This window comes from Camarhynchus parvulus, chromosome 23 (assembly GCF_901933205.1).
Source record: "Camarhynchus parvulus chromosome 23, STF_HiC, whole genome shotgun sequence".
Classification (NCBI taxonomy): Eukaryota; Metazoa; Chordata; class Aves; order Passeriformes; family Thraupidae; genus Camarhynchus; species Camarhynchus parvulus.
In genome coordinates this window covers 1,744,497-1,765,493 of record NC_044593.1, presented here as the reverse complement: position 1 = coordinate 1,765,493, position 20,997 = coordinate 1,744,497, and the positions used below count along the sequence as shown (strand labels likewise).

Genomic DNA, 20,997 nt, shown 5'->3' with positions numbered 1-20,997 from the left:
GGGAAGAAGAGGATGAGAAAGAAGGGGAACTGTGGCCTACAACTCCCGGCATGCCTGGCGCATGGCTGCTCTGGGGACAATTCCCGCCCTGCTCCTCTGGAAGAAAAAGGAGATGAGGAGGAAAAGGAGCAAGACGAAGAGAAGGGGGTGGAGGAAGAGGGAAAAGCGTGGCCTACAACTCCCAGCATGCCCTGCGCACGCCCACCCCGGAAACCACAACTCCCAGCAGGCCCCGCGCGCCGCCGCCGTTACCGGGCACCGGGAGCCCCTCCCAAGGTCACCGACCACCCCCGGTTCCCTCAGCACAGCACAGCCGGACACCTGCACAGGTGCAGTTTATTCGTTCCACAACAAGGGACACCCCAGAACCGGGGCTTTGCTCCTCTGCTTTGACCGAAATCGTGGCAAAGTGGCCCAAAAATCGCCGCGGGGGCTCGGGGAGCTCCGGGAGCAGCGCGGGAGGAGCAGCGGGGCAGCCCCGAGCCCCGGGGGTTTCCAGGTGTGCCTGCCTCACAGTGCTCATTCCCAGCAATCACAGGAATTTCTTCATATAGAGTTTTCTCTGTGGCCCAATTAGACAAGTATCTCCTTAGCTATAATATAAAAAATACATTAGATTTGTTGTTTTTGGAAGGAAAATGTGCATTTATCTGACTGTGAGCAGGAGGTAAACCTGAAAACCTGGTGCTGCTGGAGCTCCCATCAGCGCTGGCAGGTGGAGCCAAATCTTCCTCCACCCCAAACCACCCCAAGGCAGGAAAAAACCCAGAATTCAGCCCATGTTTCTCATGGCAAATAAAGTATTTCAAGTAAACATGAAGGTGGGTTTCAGCATTTCAGAGCTCTCAGATCAGTCAGTACAATGCAAACCAAACCTGTGCAACAGCAGCTGTGCTTCCTGCTCCAAAAAAAATAATCCACCCCAGTTCCCATCTTTGGGCTCTTGTTGCTTTTTTTGTTTTGTTTTGTTTTGTTTTTAATCCTTGGAAATACCACTAGCAGTTCTTCAAAAAAAAAAAAACCAAAATAAACAAAAAAAAAATCTAGACAAAGGGAAGCAGCAGAAAAAAAAAATAAACTTCCCAGCAGTGAGAGAACTTCTCATTTTTTCTGTCCATTTTCAGTATTTTTCATCAGGGAACTGGTCCTGGCTTCACCAGGACTGTCCACCTGAAGGAGGAAGGCCAGGGCTAAATTTTTGCTCTTGGCATATTAAAGAGTCTTTAATAAAGAGTAACATGTGCAAAAAAAAAAAAAAAAAAAAAAAAAAGAAAATTTAAATAGATCAAGCCAGGTTTTGCAGAATTACTGTGGCCAGAACAGCTCCCTCCTCTCTGTGTCCTCACCCAACGAGGTAAAAACTGCACTGGGGAGACACCACCACAAAGAAGAAGCCACCAAGAGGTGCCACTTGTCACCTCAGTGTCTTTCCTGCCTCCAAAGCCAAGGTGAGCAGCACCCAAAGGAACCAGGAGCAGAAATTCCCCTTCTCTCCAGGAGCTCTGCAGAGTTTTCCCAAACAGGTGCAGTGGGTGTCCAACCTTCCCAGCCAGGACCAGCACTGCTCTCCTAAACCTTCCAGAGAGTTTGTGGTGGGTTTTTTGGGGGGGTTTTGTGGAGTTTTTTTCCCCCAGGATTATAGCTGGAACCCTTCCATGGGAGCCTCAGCTTGCTGGAAGATGTATTGCTGCTGGTTCTCGTCCACCTGCGGAGCCACGGCTGCGTCCTCCTCCACCCCAAAGTAGTGCTCGATCAGATCAAAGGCTTTCTGGTAGATCTCCTGGTTCTCGTGGCTCTGCAGGAATTCTATCTTATCCAAACCTTTGGAAGGGAAAAAAAAAAAAAAAAGTGGAAGGGGATGAAAGAAAGGAATTCGCTGTCTGTCCTCTAAAGAATTCTGTGAGCAGAATAAATCCTACAATATTTTATGAAAAATCCTTTTGCTAAGATCTTTTTCTCCTGAGGAGCTGAGAGGTCCCAGGAACAAAATGTAAGCAATGATTATCTGCTGCTGTGGAATGCAACAGGTGCATCTGTGATTGGTCTCATGTGGTTGTTTCTAATTAATGGCCAATCACAGTCCGGCTGGCTCGGACTCTCTGGTCAGTCACAAGATTTTATTATCATTTTATTGCTTTCTTTTCCTTGCTAGCCTGATGAAATCCTTTTCTTTTATTCTTTTAGTGTAGCTTGAATATATAATTTTCTTTTAATATATCTAATAAATATATATTTCTATATAATAAATACCTATTTAATAAATATATTTTATATAGGATATATTAATAAACAATATAGAAAACATATATAAATATGTAAGTTTTATAAATATTTATATATAAATATATTATTTATATATTATTTATTAAGATATTATATATATTATACTATATTGAATTATTATTTCTAAATATTTCTAAATCTTAACTTTTATATAAATATATTTTCTATAAATATATAATTTATATATATTATTTATTACGATATATTATATATAATATTATATAGAATTATTTGTAAATTTTAATAAATATTTATATAAAATATTTTATATATACATATATAATTTTTATATATTATTTATTAAGATATATAATATTATTTATAATTATTATTTCGAATTTTTATAGATATTTATATATAAATATATTTTATATAAATATATTATTTATATATTATTTATTAAGGTATATTTTATATATATATAATATTATATTTATAATGAAATAATAAATCAGCCTTCTGAAACACGGAGTCAAGATTCTCCTCTCTTCCCTCATCCTGGGACCCCTGTGAGCACCCAAACCCAGCTGTGCCAAAGCTCTGGATCTCAGGTTTAGCTGATCCAGATGTGCTCCCAGCTGCAGGCTGATCCCAAATTCCAGTGGGATTTAAAATGAGGGATTTGGGAGCTACAGGGGGTGTCCCAGGAGGCTGCAGCTGCCCCAGTTCAGTGCAGTGAGCACAGCCAGGCACACTGCAGCCTCAGGAATTCCAGGAATTGTCCTTCCAGGGAGAATAAGGACACTCAGAGTAATGAGAGGGCGAAGCAGGCACTGTCAGCTCTCAGGGAGCTTCAGACCAAAATAGGAACTTGTTCCTCCTCAAAGCATCGAGAGCAGGACCAAAAAAAAAAAAAATCCATCAGCACCAAATTAAGTCACTCCGGGGAAAAGCAAAGTCTCTCTGGATTTAAAGTGTAAAACTGGGTAGATTCAGAGCAATTTTAGACCCAGAACTGTCACTTTTTACTTAGCTCAGCCCATTTCTGCTTCATATTCCCACCTGATGCAAGCCACCATTTTCAGCTTGGCCTCCAGGTCAGAGTTTTTACTTCCAAGTATTTTCAGATGAGTTTGAAAAATTTTGGAACAAATATTAGCTATTTTGGAATACAATAAACCCTTGGACAGAGCAGAAAATCACCCAAGCAGTGCCCAAAGCCCCACCTACCATAGGCCTCCTCAATCAGGCTGCAGTAGGGGTTGATCCCGGTCCCACTCTGGTTGGCTTCCTGCTCTCCCAGCCTCAGGATGTTCTCCAGCCCATTCAGGGCCACCAGAACTATCTTGGAGTCCATGACAGTCAGCAGGTCACACAGGGGTTTGATACAGCCCAAATTCACCAGGTACCTGCAGGGAGAGAGCAGCACCAGCATCACTGCCTGCCCAGGAGCATCACCTTCGCTCCATGGGAAAGCAAAGGAGATGAGTCCAACTAAAATGAGTAAATTTACCTCAAAATACACATTTACTGCTCTGCAAGGTTCATTTTGATCCATTTATTTGCATTGCATGCAACCCTATTTTCAGAATTTTATATTTTTTTAAGGAAAGGAGCCACTTCTGAAATCCAGGTGCTGCTCAAATTAAGTCCACACTGGAATTTTATGTGTCATTAAATTTGGACATTTAGCCTCCACTACCTCTTCTGGAATCCTGGTGCTGCTCAAAAAGTCAAATCCACACTGGAATTTTATCTGTCATTAAATTTGGACATTTAGCCTCAACTTCCTCAACTATTCTACTGCCACATGTGAAATCCAGGTGCTGCTCAAATTAAGTCCACACTGGAATTTTATTTGTCATTAAATTTGGACATTTAGCCTCAACTTCCTCAACTATTCTACTGCCACATGTGAAATCCAGGTGCTGCTCAAATTAAGTCCACACTGGAATTTTATCTGTCATTAAATTTGGACATTTAGCCTCAACTACCCAAAGAAGGATGGAGAAAATTTGGGATTAAATTATCCTTATCCAGAAGGAAATCACAAATTACAACCCAGCTCTGCCTGGCTCAGTTACTCTCCGGATTCCCTCCGAATTCCTCCTTTGCCTGGCAATTCCCCTGCAGGCAAAGCTCCCAGGAAGTGAGGCAGAGGCTCAGGAATACCTGATCTGCTCGGGGGTCCCTCCTGAGGTGGCGTTGGTGATGGCCCAGGCTGCCTCTTTCCTGGTACGGAATTCTGCTTTCTGCAGGATCTCGATCAGCACCGGGAAAATGTTGGCATCAATCACTGCCTGGGAAGAGAGGGCAGGAGAGGCCTTGGCATTGGCAGCACTTCCCAAAAGGCTTCCTGAAAGAAACCTTCATTTCCATATCCCCATGTCAACAACTTCCCAAGCTGAAGGGTTTATTCCTCAGCCAAATCCTATTAAAAGCAGATATTCCATAACCAGCACCCTGGAATTGCAGCAGCACTGGGGGAATCTCAAAGCTCTGCTTGTGTAGGTTCAGGAAAAGGATAATTAAACTGCAAGGAGCTCTTAAGCTCTTCCAAGGGATTGAGGATGGACAAACAGGAGCTGTATCTCCTCTAATTCCAGTGATCCAGCCTCTGGGGTTCAATCCATGTGCTGCTGCCATTCCCAATTTTATTCCCAATTTTTATTCCCATTTTTTAGCTCATTTGGCAGCAGCAAATTTGCAAATGGCTGCAGAATAAGAGATGTGAACCAATCCAGCCTCTAAGGGTCAGGGAAAGGAAAAAGCTGCAAAATCTTAATGCTGAGCTTGGAATGTGGGATCACTGCACTTCCCACAAGGCTTCCTGAAACAAACTTCCATTTCCATATCCCCATGTGAAGAACTTCCCAAGCTGAAGGGTTTGTTCCTCAGCCAAATCCTATTAAAAGCAGATATTCCATAACCAGCACCCTGGAATTGCAGCAATGCTCAAATTTCTGGTTCCCTATGGAGGTCAGGAAAAGGATAATTAAACATCAAGGAACTCCAGCTCTTCCAAAGGATTGAGGATGGACAAATAGGAGCTGTATCTCCTCTAATTCCAATGATCCACCCTGTGGGCTTCAGTCCATCTGCTGCTGCCATTCCCAATTTTTATTCCCATTTTTGAGCTCATTTGGCAGCAGTAAATTTGCAAATGGATCCAGAATAGGAGAAATTAACCAATCCAACCTCTAAGGGTCAGGGAAAGGAAAAAGCTGCAAATCCTTAATGCTGAGCCTGGAATTTGGGATCACTGCAGGCAGGCTGGAGAAGACTGTACCTGGATTTGTGCTCTGTTCCCTGCTGTGATGTTGGATATGGTCCAGCACGCCTCTTTCCTGATGGATTCCTTGGGACTGCTCAATAGATGGAGGAGGCAAGGCAGGGCTGAGCAGTTTAGAATGACCTTTGGGGGGAAAGGAAGCACAGGTGAGATCCCAGTGGCAGGCACTGCATTCCCTGCAGGGAATTCCTCTCCTCTCACCTGGGTCTGGATGTCATCCCCCGTCACGATGTTGCCAACGGCTCTCAGAGCTGGAGAGGCCACTTTGTAATCGTTGTGCCTGCAGGAAAAGTGTGCAGAGACAAACCCAGCTCCATCAGATCACTGGGATATTCACCATGCTCCCTCCCCATGATCCCATCTGCATGATTTCCTTAGGATTCCACCCCATGCCACACTGAACACAGGGTAAGCTGAGCATAAAACTGAAAACTGCAGCACAGTTTGACCCTTTGCATCCTGACTCCATCCCCTTTTTCACAGAGATTTTGGAGAAACAAAGCCAAGCTGATTTCTCCTAGCCATTGTTTTTTATTTCCCTCATAACCAGGCTTCCATTTAAAGTTTGAGAGCACACAACACTCTGCAATCTTTTAAGAAATCTGGAAAAGGAGAAAGTTCTTCCCAGTTGTCTGTGCAGTTGGCCCACACTCAAGAATTGGCTGAATTCAGAAATTTATAGGGATAATATTTGTTTTATCAGTGAATTTGTCATTTTTGGGGCAGATATTGAGACCAACACAGATATCTTTTCATAGTGTAGAGCAGAACTAGAAAATCTTCAGCTCAGGAAGCCAAGCCAGCAAATTCCAGCTGTGAACCTGCTCCAGACCCTCGTGGGCCAGCTCGGGTGCCTGGATCCCGTGTGCAGGGGAGGTTTGGTGGGATTTAGATGGATTGAGATGGATTGTCACTCACATTAAGAGCTCCACCAGCCTCCTGCACACCCCAGAGTCCACCACAGCCTGGATCTTCTCGTTGGGACCATCGGACAGGTAGGACAGAGCCCAGCACGCGTCTGCCAGCAGGTCAGAGTCACTGTTGAACAACAATCGGGACAACACTGGCAGGCAGGGGGACACCTGCAACAACAGCCACCACCCAGGGTTAGTCAGCAGGCCAGGAGCTCCACAGCTGCAGGAAAACACCCCCTGCTCCTGCTCACTGCTCAGGGCAAGCCCTGCATGGCCACAGATCCCTTCTTGCCACAGCTCCAAAGCCGCCTCAGCTTGGTTGCTACACTTAATTTACACTGAAAAGTTACATTGAGCTTTGGGAGATCCCTCTGCTCCATTTCTGACTCTCAAAGTTCATCTCAGTTATTTCTAAGTGGGTTTATATTTACACTCAATTCAGATTTCACCCCTCACCAAAGCCACCTCAGCTTGGTTGCTACACTTAATTTACACTGAGCTTTGGGAGCTCTGCTCCATTTCTGACTCTCAATATTCAGACCAAGTTCACCTCAATCATTTATAAGTGGGTTTATATTTACACTCAATTCAGATTTCACCCCTTGCCAAAGGCTTCTCAGCTTTGATATGTGAGGTTTCACTTAAATCACGTTTTCACTTTTTTTAAAACATTTTTGTGTTGCCAAAGGAGGATCAGATACCTGCTCGTGCTCACTGCTCAGGGCAAGCCCTGCATGGCCACAGATCCCTTCTTGCACAGCTCCAAAGCCACCTCAGCTTGGTTGCTACACTTAATTTACACTCAGGAGTTACACTGAGCTTTGGGAGCTCCTTCTGCTCCATTCCTGACTCTCAAAGTTCACCTCAGTTATTTCTAAGTGGGTTTATATTTACACTCAATTCAGATTTCACCCCTCACCAAAGCCACCTCAGCTTAGTTGCTACACTTAATTTACACTCAGGAGTTACAGTGGGAGCTCCTATTAAAGAGTTCTGCTCCATTTCTGACTCTCAAAGTTCATCTCAATCATTTTTAAGTGGGTTTATATTTACACTCAATTCAGATTTCACCCCTCACCACAGGAGCATCTTCTTTCTTGAGCTCTTCAGTTCAGGAATTCAGTGAGAAAAGCTCATAAACATTTGTTCAAAACACCCAAACAAGAAAAGTCCCTAGGAATAATTTAAGTTTTCAATTCTTCTGTGATTAATTAGACAGATTTCAGAAGTGTATGCAAAGTGAATAGACTGTATTGCAAACAATGCAGAGAGAACTGTTTTATCCTGTTTTCTTTTCCTGTTTATAGATTGATATCAGCAATGTCCAATTGATACTGATCCCCAGGACATCCTAATGCAGCCTGAACAGATTTGAAAATCAAGAACTTTCATGGCTGACAATCAACAACACTTTGTCCCCACCAGCTTTGATATTTGAGGTTTCACTTAAATCACGTTTGCATTTTTTTAAAAACATTTTTGTGTTGCCAAAGGAGGATGAGATACCTGAAAAGCCAGCAGGACCTTTAGTTAGATTCCCTGGACAGGGAAGATACCACAGCTCACAGGATTCTGCTTTTTAGCATTTCCAGGTCTCAGAATAGTAGCTGGTTGTAATTGAAGTCTCAAAATTCCAGAGTTCATAAGAAAATGGTTTAGAGAAACTTTCTAGGGAAGCCTGGCCCTGTCCCTTATTTGAAGGGTGCAGCAGAAAGGCTGGGAAAAATGAAACACGCAGGAAAAACCCCAGCAGGAAAAACCTCATGCTGTGCCTTCCTCGAGTTCAACAGCCCAAAATAACCCAGCCAAACCTCTTCACTGGGTCTTTCCCCACCTCCTGGCTGCCAACAGAGCATTTCTTCTCACCTTATCAAATTCAGGAGGAGGACTCTTCCCTCTGCACAGGTTTGACAAGGCCCAGACAGCGTTTCGTGTCATTGTCAGCCTGGTGGACGTGGTGAGGAGCCTGAACACAGAATTAGCAGGGATTATTGGCCTTGGTGTGGAAGCAGAGGGAACCAAAAGAATTAAAACTAAACCATTTAGCTCCAGTTCAGCCCAGGAGGACACTCCCAGTCACCAACACAAACCAAGTGACACAAACTGCTCAGCCTGAGCCCTGTGGGGTGAGCAGTCAGGCTGACACCAGGAGCAGCAAAATCAACTATTTGGGACAAAACCTCACTTTTCCAGGGTGGGATGAAGATTAATTCTTGTCAAGGAATTAATTCTTGTCAGGGAATTAATTCTCGTCAGGGAATTAATTCTTGTCAGAGCAACAAGAGCCCAGGCCTGACACAACTACATCAACACCACGCTGAGGGAGGTGGTGTGAGAGACCTGATCCTGCTCCAACCCCAAAAATCCACAGCCCAAGCAGAGAGCAGGAGCTGAGGGACACCCTGTGACTCCAGGAGGAGCAGCAGCACCCCAGAGCAGCATGAAGGAATTTTAGCCACAGAATCCCACTCCTCTGAGGCACAGGTTTGATTCTCAAGGATCCCACACTATCAGGGAACCTGTAAAGAATGTTCTCCACAAAATCCCACTCAGAACCAGAGGTTTGATTCCCAGGGACTCTGTCAGGAATGTTATCCACAAAATCTTACTCCTCTGAGGAAGAGGTTTAATTCCCAGAAATCCCAGCACTGCCAGGGAATCTGTAAGGAATGTTATCCACAAAATCCCACTCCTCTGAGGCAGAGATTTGATTCACAAGGATCCCACATTGCCAGGGACTCTGTCAGGAATATTCTCCACAAAATCCCACTCAGAACCAGAGGTTTGATTCCCAGGGACTCTGTAGGGAATATTCTCCACAAAATCCCACTCAGAACCAAAGGTTGTTCCCAGACTTGTAGGGTTATCACAAAACACTCAGACCAGGTTTGATTCCCAGGGATCTGTCAGGATAATAGTAGGAACAAAATCCTCACAGAGTTTGATTCCCAGGGACTCTGTAGGGAATATTATCCACAAAATCCCACTCAAAACCAAAGGTTTGATTCCCAGGGACTCTGTAGGGAATATTCTCCACACAATCCCACCCCTCTGAAGCAGGTTTGACCCCCAGGCAATCCGTGGCCCACCTCCAACCCTGCTCCCTGCTACAAGGACACTCCCAGAGCTGCTCATGGCTACTCACATTAACAAGGGAGGGAGAATGGCACAGTTCAGGACATAATCTCTGCACACAGAGCTGTCTCCAGCAATGTTCCCCAACGCCCAGACAGCCTGAAAAGAAACAGCAGCAGCTTCAGCATTCATTTTCTGACAGGGAGACACAGGCAGCGTGCTGAAAAAGCAATCTTCCTGCAACTCCAGGCAGCTGGGATCACTCCATTTAAACATTGCATTTTGAATATGTTGTTCTCCCCAAAATCCCAAAGTGGAGAGGGGTCCTTACCTGCTCCTGAACATCCTCAAAGTCAGAGTTTAGGAGCTCTATGAAGATGGGAACTGCCCCAGCCTCGATGACTATTTTGGTTTGTTGGGAGGTGCCTGAGGCGATGTTTGTCAGGGCCCAGGCAGCCTCAAACTGCAAAAAGGGATAAAGGGAATAAAATCAGACTGATTCAGCAAAATAAAGGAATGAAATCAGTGTGATTCAGAAAAATAAAGGAATAAAATCAGCCTGGAATAAAACCAGCCTGATCCAGAAAATAAAGGAATAAAATCAGTGTGATTCAGAAAAATAAAGGAATGAAATCAGTGTGATTCAGAAAAATAAAGGAATAAAATCAGCCTGGAATAAAACCACCCTGATCCAGAAAAAGAAAGGAATATAATCAGCCTGATCCAGAAAATAAAGGAATAAAATCAGTGTGATTCAGAAAAATAAATTAATAAAAGCAGCCTGATTCAGAAAAAGAAAGGAATAAAACCAGCCTCATTCAGAAAAATTAAGGAATAAAATCAGCCTGGAATAAAAACAGCCTGATCCAGCAAAATAAATAAAAGCAGCCCAATCCAGCAAAATAAAGGAACAAAGTCAGCCTGATTCAGAAAAACAAAGGAATAAAATCAGCTGAATTAGGTGATTTTGCCAAAATTAAATTATATTTTTGACAGCATTAATTTTTTTTGACAGAATTAATTTTTTTCAATAATTTAATTCAGAGCAATTTACAATTCTTTTTTTGCCTGAGCATTACAGACTAGTTTTGTCTTCTCCCACAGATCACATACCCTGCATTTTTAGGGTTCAAAATATCATTTTCCCCTCACAGCACCTGTGGGTTCACAGGATAAACAGCTCCACACCCTGAAGAACTGATAACAGAATCTCCTTTACCTGTAATGTGCAATTTTCACTTCTTTTCAGGAATTCCACGAACCTCTCCACCACTCCCTGAGTGTTTATCACCTCATCTATTGGAGGATTTGGCTCTGAAACAGCAAGGCAGTGTCAGGCAGTGAACAAGCCTCATGCAGGGGATTAACAAGACTGAAATGTTAATTAAATTATCTCAAATTGGGCTGAACTCATCAGGGCAGCTTGGCAGAATTATTTTCTGTACAAATCACAACTGGGAATGATCAGTAATACAAAACATTATCACATTTCTCAATTATGGATATTTTCTCCCCCCAACATGCAAAGTTTCGTGCACAAATCCCTCTGTTGGATCTTGGGCAGGGATGAGTTATTTTTACCTTTGGAGAGTAATTTCCTGAATTTTTGAGTGGTTGCTAGCTGGAGGTCAGGGTCATCTGAGAAAAGCATCTCCACCATCTCTCCTGTGATCAATCCCTCCTGAAAAGAGGCAGAGGAAACAGAAATGGTTTCATTTCAGACTGGGATTACTCCAGGCATCACAAATCCTACAATTTGGGCTTAGCCAGAAATCCAAAGATTCAAACCTGGGCACCCCAGCACAGCAGAAATCCCCCAGTTCACATCTGCAATGCTGGGGGAATGGAATAAAAGGGAAAGATGGGATAAAATGGAATAAAAGGACATTGGAGGAGGATTTTGCAGCTGGGAATAACCCTTGATAAATCAGAGTGAGCTGTGGGATGAGGATTTCCTGGCATGGGCTCAGCTTTGCAAGGCTCATGGCTCTATTGGTGTCCCTCTGCATCCTTCAGGAATGAATTTTCCCCTCAGGAATGAATTTTCCCCTCAGGAATAAATTTTTCCCCTCAGGAACAAATCTCCTCTTTGCATTTTAGCTAAGGGCTCATAGCTGTTCCAGCTGCCTGCACCAACTTAAACATTCTCGAAGGTAAAGGAATAAAATCACTGGACTTTGGCAGTTCCATGCAAGCACAGAATCCCAGGATGGTTTGGGTTGGAATGAGCTTAAAAATAATTCAGTTCCTGTCCAAGGACAGGGACACCTCCTACTACCCCAGGGTGCTCCAACCCCATCCAGGCTGGGATAATTTCAGGGATGGAGCAGCCACAGCTTCTCTGGGAATCTCTGCAGGGCCCCAAAACATTAAATTAAATTTAATTAATTACATCTGCATCTTACCCCACACGTTGTGGACGTGACATAGGAATCCACCAGGAGAGTGTCAAACATGGAGTCATCCTCATTGATCAGCTCCACATTCCTTCTTTTGAAGAGCTGGTGAGGAGCAGAACACAGGGATTGTTATTAGAAAATAACCATGAACAGGCTCCACAACTCGATTTTCTTGTTCCTCAACCAAGATCCCTCCTGGACTGAAGTAATCTGAATAAAAAGGGGTCATTAATAGCAGCTCTGCACTCCCAGGGCCGGTCTGGTACACAAACTAAGTGTTAATTGTTGCCCTCAGATATGAAAATATCTAAATCACTGAGCCACCAGGGAAGGCAAGTGCAGAATTTGACCAAAATCAGGAAAATTGGGCGAAAAAGTAGCTTGGATAAGGTGCTAATAAAGGAAATATTTAGTTCCACACATATCACTTGGGAATCACCTCGTGCTTCCAAAAAAGAAATGCACCCAGGGTTAAGGCCACACTTTCACTTGCTCTTCCTGTTTCTCCAGGAAATAATCCCATTTACTAACTATATCTAAAAAAGAAAAATCCAACACAACTTTTAAAATCAAAGATCTGTGGGGAAAAAACCCCGAAAACAAAATTAAAAAACCCCCAAGCCAAACAAAAAAACAACTTGAGTAGCCCAAGAACAAAATGCTTGGAAAGCCCTCCATGTGAGCTGGGCCCAGAAAAAAAAAAAAGAGAAAAAAAAAGCAAAATCTCAGATAGAACAGGAAAAATTACTCCAAACAAAGTTTAATGCACAGATCCTGGAAAATTGCTGTGTTAAAGCTGACCCAGGTGAGTTACCTGCAAGATCTCAGTCAAAACAGAAAAAATAAAGACTACAAACGAATTTCAATGGACAGAATGTTGAAGATTGCAGCAGTTAAAGCCGACCCAGCCTCTCCAGGTGAGTTACCGGCAAGATCTCAGTCAAAATAGAAAATAAAGACTATAAACAAACTTTAAATATCCTTGAAGTTTGCAGCAGTTAGGGCTGACCCAGCCTGCTGAGGGGGGTGAGCTACCTGCAAAGATCTCAGTCAGAACAGAAAAAATAAAGACTATAAACAAACTTTAATGGACAAAATGTTGAAGATTGCAACAGTTAAAGCCGACCCAACCTCTCCACGTGAATTACCTGCTGCAAGATCTCAGTCAAAATAGGAAAAATGATTCCACACAAATTTTAAAGGACAGAACACTGAAGATTGCAGCAGTTAGAGCCGACCCAGCCTGCTGAGGGGGGTGAGTTACCTGCTGCTCCCGTTTCTGCTTCCTCAGCTGAATCCCCTCCTCCTCCCTCCTCCTGCGCATCTCCTCGGGGTTCAGGGCTTTGTTCTTGTAGCTCTTCATTCGATAGTTTTCTGTGAAAACAGGAGGAATTCTGCAATTCTGCCTCAGGGCTCCTGCACTGCCTCTGCGTGTCCTTCCCATGGGATAACCAGGTGGAATATCTTTATTTACTCCTTGGTTTGCAGCAGCAATTCCTATTTCCCTGCTAGCAGCACAGCATTTTTCTGAGCTATTTCTTCCCAGAGAGCAGAGTGAAGGAATGGAGTTGATAACAACCCCAGAGCAGAGCTGCAGGTGAGGGACAGCCCCTGTGTCCCACCAGGTGCTCAGGACCTGACCTATTTCTGACAAATGCAGCAATTCCAACCTGATTCCTACAGAATTTCCCTCTCAGTCTTGTATTTTCTCCCTCCCAGCTAGGGAAGGGACACTCCAGTTTTTGGCACAGCTGAAGGCAGCCAGGGCCAAGCTGTAACTGAGGATGGACTGCCCCAGCTGTCCCCCCTGCTTTGAGCATGGCAGGAACTCCCCAAACTCTCCCATTTCTGACATTATTTGCACATTTTTGCCTTGCTCAGGATAAACCTCAGGGGTTCAACCAGCTCTGAACCGAGCTACTCCTTCAGAACTCATTTGAAAAGCAGTATTTTTGGTTTTTTCCCAGCTGCAAGGAGGAAGTTTGCAGTTTTATCTCCTCCTCATTTCATGCCTGAGGCACCCTCAGCCCTGTGGCTCACAGAAAGTTTCAGTCCCACTTATCAACAACCTCCAGCCACTCTGGAGCCCTTCCAAGATCAATGGAGAAGTGTCAGACCCGAAAGTTCACAGCCAACCCAAGGAAAAAAACACCTAAATACAAATATCCAACTTTTCATTACTAAGGAGAGAGAAAAAAACTGGAAAAAAATTAGTATTTTAACAAGTGAGGGAACGAAACACTTTCAGTTCTTTGCTTTCCCAAAAGCAGCTAAAAAGACACCAAAAAAGAGAGAAATCTACAGGTTTTAGGGGTTTATATCTGACCATACACTAGCCAGGTGTCAATTTGCATTCAGAAGATGTATTTAAGCACCACTGTTATGTTTTTATTTGTATTTCCACCCCATTGTGCCTCATGCAGCCACAGGGAAGAGGAAGAGCTGACAGCTCAGTTCTCCAAACAAATTAAGAATCTTAATCCTCCTTTTGGAAATCCAAGCCTTCCTCTTTTTAAATTTTTTTTTTCAAGACAAGAAAAATTTCCTTTCAATGTTTTCTTCACTGCTGAAGCCCTGGGAGCTGAGTCACTGCAGGATTTTGTCTTCACTGAGGGGAAAAAATTCCAAAATTCCTCCAGCTGTCAAAGAACTACAATTCCAAGCTGCCTCACTCAAAAATTGGAGGATGAGAAGATTTTTCCTTTCTTTTAAGTGGGAAAAACGAGGTGAAATTTTGATTTTGAAAGCTCAGCAGGGCACTCAAATCAAATCCCTGTAAATGCAGCACAAGCTTCAGCAGGAAAATGAAATTCCAGAATTGTTACTTTAACAGCTTCTGGATGCTCCTGGGTTGGGAAATCCAAGCTTGACTCTTTAAAAAATTTTTTTCAAGACAAGAAAAATTTAAATTTTTTTTCAAGACAAGAAAAATTTGCTTTCAATGTTTTCTTCACTGCTGAAGCCCTGGCAGCTGAGTCACTGAAGGATTTTGTCTTCACCGAGGGGAAAAAATTCCTCCAGCTGTCAAAAATACAAGCCCAAGCTGCCACACATAAACTGGAGGATGAGAAGGTGTTTCCCACTTAAAATAAAGGAAAAATTAGGTGAAAGTTTAACTTGGAAGGTTCAGCAGGGCCCTCAAATCCCTGTAAATGCAGCACAAGCTTCAGCAGGAAACTGCAATTCCAGAATTGTAACTTTAACACCTTCTGGATGCTCCAGGGTGGGGAATTTTTTATTTTCAAGACAAGAAAATGTTGAAAGCAAATTTTTCTTCACTGCTGCAGCCCTGGGAGCTGAGTCACTGCAGGGCTTGTGCTGCTGAGGCACTGCCAGACCTGACCCGGCTCTTTTGGAGCCAAAATGTCCCATCCCAGGGGGAATATCCCAGGAATATTCCACAGGGAACCTTCCCAAGGTGGCTCTGAGCACCCAGCAGGGCTGACAGCTGCTCCCTGCCCCGGGAATTATGCAAGTGGAAATAAATCCACTTGAGGAACTCCAGCAGCACTAAATCTGCCAATTAGTGCCCCATGGGGACCTTCCCAGCTCTCAGGCGACCTCCAAAGGACCTTCCCACTCAAATTTTCCCTTGGGATGGGATAAAGTTGGTGATTTACAATTTAAACTCCCAGACAAATTTATTTTCAACTTTAAAGTAAAATAAAATTTATTTATTTTATTTCTTTATTTTATTAAACTTTAAAATTTTAAACTTTAAAATTTATTTTAAAGAATTTAAACTCCTAGACAAATTTAGACAAGTTGCAGTAAAATAAATGGAATGAAGTGCTGCATTTCACCTCATTCCTCATCTATCTCAATTCCCTGAAATCCCAGAGGATCCTCCCATCATTAACATCTCCAGAGAACTCTTGTAGAAAGAAAAGTGTGTCCGGGACAACTTTATTAAGTGAATTGAAACCCTAGAAAAAGAAGACTAAATCATCTGGACTACTTAAATACAAATCAAATTAATAACTACATAAAAATAGTTAAATTAATGTGTAAAACAACAGCTCTGAGCTGCTGGCAGAAATCAGTCAAAACCACCTTTTTTTACTGTCACTGATAGTTTTGCAGTGAATTAAGAGAAAAAAATAAAAGGAAAAATTCACTTTGTTTGCTCAGAAGACACAGCAAATGAAGCTAAACAGGAGAACAGCTACATCACAAAAAATCCTGCCAAATAACTCCAACTAACCTATATACTATATTTATCAAATAACTATACAAATATTATTGAATATTAATAACTACAGAAGTAGTTATTAGTAGGAAAAAATAAAAGGGAAAAAATAAAAGGAAAAAATTCACTTTGTTTGCTCAGAAGACACAACAAACAAAGCTAAACAGGAGAACAGCTACACCAAAAAAAAATCCTATCAAATAACCACAACTAACCTGTTTACTACTTAAATACAAATCAAATTAATAACTACATAAAAATAGTTGAATTAATGTGTAAAACAACAGCTCTGAGCTGCTGGTACAAATCAGTCAAAACCACTTTTTCTTTAGTGTCACCAATAATTCTGCAGTGAATTAATAGAAGGAAATAAAAGGAAAATTTCACTTTGTTTGCTCAGAAGACACAACAACCGAAACTAAACAGAAGATCAGCTACACCACAAAAAAAAAATGCTGTCAAATAACCCCTGGCAGGCGGGGATGTGATATCAGCCTGGAATGTGCAGCGTTGAGAGGGGGAAGGGACAGGCAGAAAGTTCTCTTTGGGGGAAGTTCCGTGGCAGGCAGAGTTTGCTGCTCGTGTCCCAGGGTTAAAACAAAATTAGGAATCCTTTTTGGAATGTCCCTGACCTGCTGGAAAAGGAACCCAGCAACTCCTCAGTCCAGTTCTCAAAGCTTCTTACTCCTGATTTATCTTTTCTTGAGGACTTTAAGTTCTCTTCAAGCTGGTTCGTGTCCCAGGGTTAAAAGAAGATTATTAGGATATATTATAATATATCTATATATATGTAATATAGCATTATATTAAGAGATATTATTATAAGGATCCTGGTGAGATCCTGACAAGCAAGATCATTTTAAATGATCATTTCAAAATGATCACAGGAATCCTTTTGGAATGTCCCTGCCCTGCTGGAAAAAGAACCCAGCAACTCCTCAGTCCAGTTCTCAAAACTTCCTACCCCTGATTGGATCTTTTCATCCCAAAATTTGAGGGCTTTAAGTTCTCTCCAAGCTGGTTTATCCATTCTGATTTCCCTCAAAAATTGACTGACCAAGCACAAGTGTGAGCTGAGAACAGTCCCTAAAACAGGGAAAAACTTCAACTCCATCCACTCAAACTGGAGCCAGGAGAGTTCCAGATTAAAACCAAGCAGAGATAACTCCAGAGGAAAATGAAATTCCAATAAATCCATCCTTCCCAACATGTGCTTTGCCTCAGAAACAAGCAGGACTGTGTGATTTGCTAAGCAGATTTACCTGGAGCTCAGCAGGACTGAAAGCCTGAAGGAATCAGGACTTTCACTCTTGCAGGATTTTAATGATCAAACTCTCCCCCTTGCCAAAGTTCATGTTTGCTCTGCTGAACTAAAGCGAACAAAGCAAAGCAGCCAATTAACTGTGAAATTCATCAGCCACGGGGGTTTTATTGAGAACTGAGCATTAACACTGCTCCGTGGGTTAAACAGCACTAAAAAAGGCATTTAAAGGGGTCATTTGCATGGCAAACAAGGAATGAACTGATAACAATTTCCAACAATATCATTCAATTAAAATAATGAAAAAAAACAGCCTTAGCTTGTTTAAAAATAATAAAGTTACACGAGGATAATTCAAACAAGGGGAGATTCAACTCTTACAGGGGTGGATAGAAGGAGAAGCTCCTGTGCATAAAGTTCTCAACTCCACACAAAACATACAACTAAAATTCTCAGCTCCACACAAAACATACAACTAAAATTCTCAGCTCCACACAAAACATACAACTAAAATTTTCAGCTCCACATAAAACTGCCCCAAGAATTTCCAGACATTCCCACCAGGCCTCAGGACATTTTCTCCTCAGAGCTGCCACTCCAGGTTTTACATCTGAAGCCATAAATTAATTTTTTTTCCAAGCTGTCCAGGGCTGGGAGGTGCAGGAGCCACACACAGAGCTGGTCACTGACTTCTCCTGAAGCACCACAGGAGGGTTTGGAGGGGGAAGAAAAGTTCCTGGTGAGATTCTGACAAGTAAGATCATTTTAAAATGATCATTTTTAAATGATCACAGAGCATTTTTGAAGCTTCCCTGGCTTGGAAGGAGCTAAAGACTCATCCAGTGCCACCCCTGCCATGAGCAGGGACATTTTCCACTGTCCCTGGCTGCTCCAAGCCCTGTCCAACCTGGCCTGGGATAATTCCAGCCACAGCTTCTCTGGAAAATCCATCCCAACCCCTCACAAGGAAGAATTTCTTCCCAAAACCCAACCTAAACTTGCCACTTTAAAGCCATTAAGCTTCTGAAGCAGCTTTGGTTAAAAGACAACATTGCAGGTGGAAAATGAAACATTTTAATCTTTATTTCCACAAGATCCTCACAGGAATCCTCAAAAAAATAAGAATAAAATAAAACAAAATCCACCTCTCCTCCTTGAGCTGGAACCTCCCACATGAGGCACATCAAAACTAAAAGCTGCTGGAATTAAAACACTTTTTGAAGAGGAAATACAGAGCTGGGATTTATTTGCAGGGGACAGAGACCTGCCTGCAACAGATGCCATTGGTGTGGTGTCACCCAGGGTGGCACTGAGGGCTCAGGCTGGATTTTAATAAAAATCCCAACACCCAGAGCCCCTCTGGGTTACCAGAACCCAGGAGAGGTTTGTGGGGTTCTCCCCTGAACCCCGAGCTCTGCGGGAGCTCAGAACTGAACTCCAGCATTGGGGGAGAATTTAAATGGGGCAGGGATCTGAGAGCCACGTGAGGCCCCAAACACCCCAAAGTGACAGCAGTGACACCCCAAAACCGGGCTCTGACAGCTCTCACACCCCAAACCCAGGGTCTTGGAGCCCTGACACCCCAAAACCCGGGTTCTTACAGCCCTGACACCCCCAAATCCAGGCACTGCAGCCCTGAAACCCCAAACCCGAACTCTTACAGCTCCCACCACCCAAACCCGGGCATTGCAGCCTGGACACCCCTAAACCCGGTGTCTTACAGCCCTAACACCCCCAAATCCAGAGTAACTCACCTTGAACACCCCCAAACCCGAATTCTTACAACCCTGACACCCCCAAACCTGGGCACTGCAGCCCTGGCACCCCCATACCCGGGTATTTCAATCTGAATACCTCCAAACCCGGGGTATCTCGCCCTGAACACCCCCAAACCCGGGGTAACTCACCCTGAACACCCCCAAACCCGGGGTATCCCACCCTGGCACCCCCAAACCCGGGGTATCCCCCCAAACCCGGGGTATCCCACCCCGGCTCCCCCCGCAGCTCCCCAAAGGCGCTGCCGGCGCTGCCCGAAGCGGGCACAACCCCCGGGCCACCCTCACCGAGAGCCCCCGAAGACCCCCCCGCCCCCAGGAGCGGCCCCGGGATGACTCAGCGGCCGCGCCGGCCCCGCCGCCCTCAGCCCCGGCAGCGCCCGGGACGCCGGTGAGAGGCGAGGGCGGCGGCAGCGCGGCGCGGACGGGTCGTGCGCGCTGCCCGGCCTCGGGGCGGCTTCTCCGGCTCCACCCCATCCCCTCGGCCGTGCCCGGAACTCCCCGGGCCGCGCCCGCCCCTCAGGGCCCTCACCCATCGCGGCGGCTGCGGCGGCGGCTCCGGTGGTGGCGGCGGCGGCCAAAATATGGCGGCGGCGGGCGGGGCGCGGGCCGGACGGCGGCCGCGCGGGGCCAAACCTGTGAGCGCGGAGTGCGGGGTGGCCGCGGCGTTAGGATGCCCCCAGCGAGCGCGGGAGGAACTGCAGGGGCGGTCGGGTTTTGTCACTCGTGTCCGGTCACTCGGGTTTTGTCACTTGTGTCCCCTCTCTTGGCTGCAGGAAGGGGAGGGAGCTGCTGCAGCCCAGCACTGCCCCAAGGCAAATCCCTGAGAAACCCTCGGGACCAAACCCTGCCGTGCCAGCAGCCCCTGGAACCCTGAATGTCCCCACCGGGAGGGACTGGGGTGGTGCTTGTCACCCACCCTGGGAGCTGTGCCAGGCAGAGATGAGCTCTGGGGCACACTGGGTGGATTTATGGGGTCACTCAGAGCCCTGAAAAGTGGGGGCAGAGTTTGAGGACTGGCTGGTTTTATGGGGTCACACAGAGCCCTGAAAAGGGGGGGCAGAGTTTGAGGACTGGCTGGTTTTATGGGGTCACAGTTTGAGGACTGGCTGGTTTTATGGGGTCACTCAGAGCTTGAGGAGCCTGGGGCAGTGGGGGCTCCTTTCCCTGTCCTGAGGGAAATGGGAGGAAAGGAAAATTTGTGTCATCCCCCCCCCGGAGGAAATGAGAACACGGCAGAGACTCTGAGAACTCCTTTAATTGCTGTTAACTGCAAGTCTGTAAAAGGTTTGGAGAAAGTCATTGTTATAAAACTACCACCAGCTGTTAGAATTGTTCCTGGTCTGTCACCCCAGCTAGAAAAGGCTCAGGGAGATGCGGAATAGTTCAAGAACAGAGAATATTGCACAACCAACCCCACGGTTAATTCCACTAAAGAAGGGAAAAAGTGACACGGATGCTGCACCCTCGAGCTCTGCTGTGGGATCAGCTGGGGCTCACAGCAGCCCCAGGTCCCCACTGGTGTCCCCTGTGTCCCCACCACAATCCCAGCCCAACAAGGAGAGGCTCTGCTGGACCCAGGGCTTTGGCAGGACAGGGATGCTCCCACCTAAAGAAAGAAAACCCAACCCCAAAACCCCAACTCTTCCAAGTGCACCTCGTTTAGTGCTGTCCAAAGCCAGCAGGAAACCCCCAGCCCTGGAAGGGGCAGGACAAAGGCAGAAAGTGTCACCTCAGCACCCCAAAGGCCAGGGAGAGCGCTGTCCCCTTGGGATAAAACTCTGCATGAGCAACATCTCCTGTTGTGACATGAAACTGTCCCCAAAAAAGGAGCAGTGGGGCCGAAGGAAGTGCAGCGAGCAGTGCCAG

The 20,997-nt window shown here is 44.8% G+C and overlaps 1 protein-coding gene across 2 annotated transcripts; it reads right to left on the bottom strand.

Moving 5' to 3' along the window:
• Positions 1-320: 320 nt before the first annotated feature.
• On the bottom strand, positions 321-19,697 carry KPNA6 (karyopherin subunit alpha 6). 2 transcript variants are annotated; one of them, XM_030964512.1, is made up of 14 exons: positions 19,661-19,697; positions 13,168-13,277; positions 11,910-12,005; positions 11,086-11,185; positions 10,724-10,818; positions 9,836-9,967; positions 9,575-9,663; positions 8,296-8,395; positions 6,434-6,597; positions 5,717-5,795; positions 5,513-5,638; positions 4,396-4,523; positions 3,454-3,632; positions 321-1,821 (listed from the first exon to the last, which is right to left on the bottom strand). In XM_030964512.1, exons 1-14 carry the CDS (start codon positions 19,662-19,664, stop codon positions 1,637-1,639), a joined length of 1,587 nt encoding a protein of 528 aa, XP_030820372.1. In that variant the 5' UTR covers positions 19,665-19,697; the 3' UTR covers positions 321-1,636. The 2 variants fall into 2 exon arrangements, with proteins under 2 accessions (XP_030820372.1, XP_030820374.1); XM_030964514.1 differs by lacking the exon at positions 19,661-19,697 and adding an exon at positions 17,355-17,374.
• Between the last annotated feature and the right edge of the window lie 1,300 nt (positions 19,698-20,997).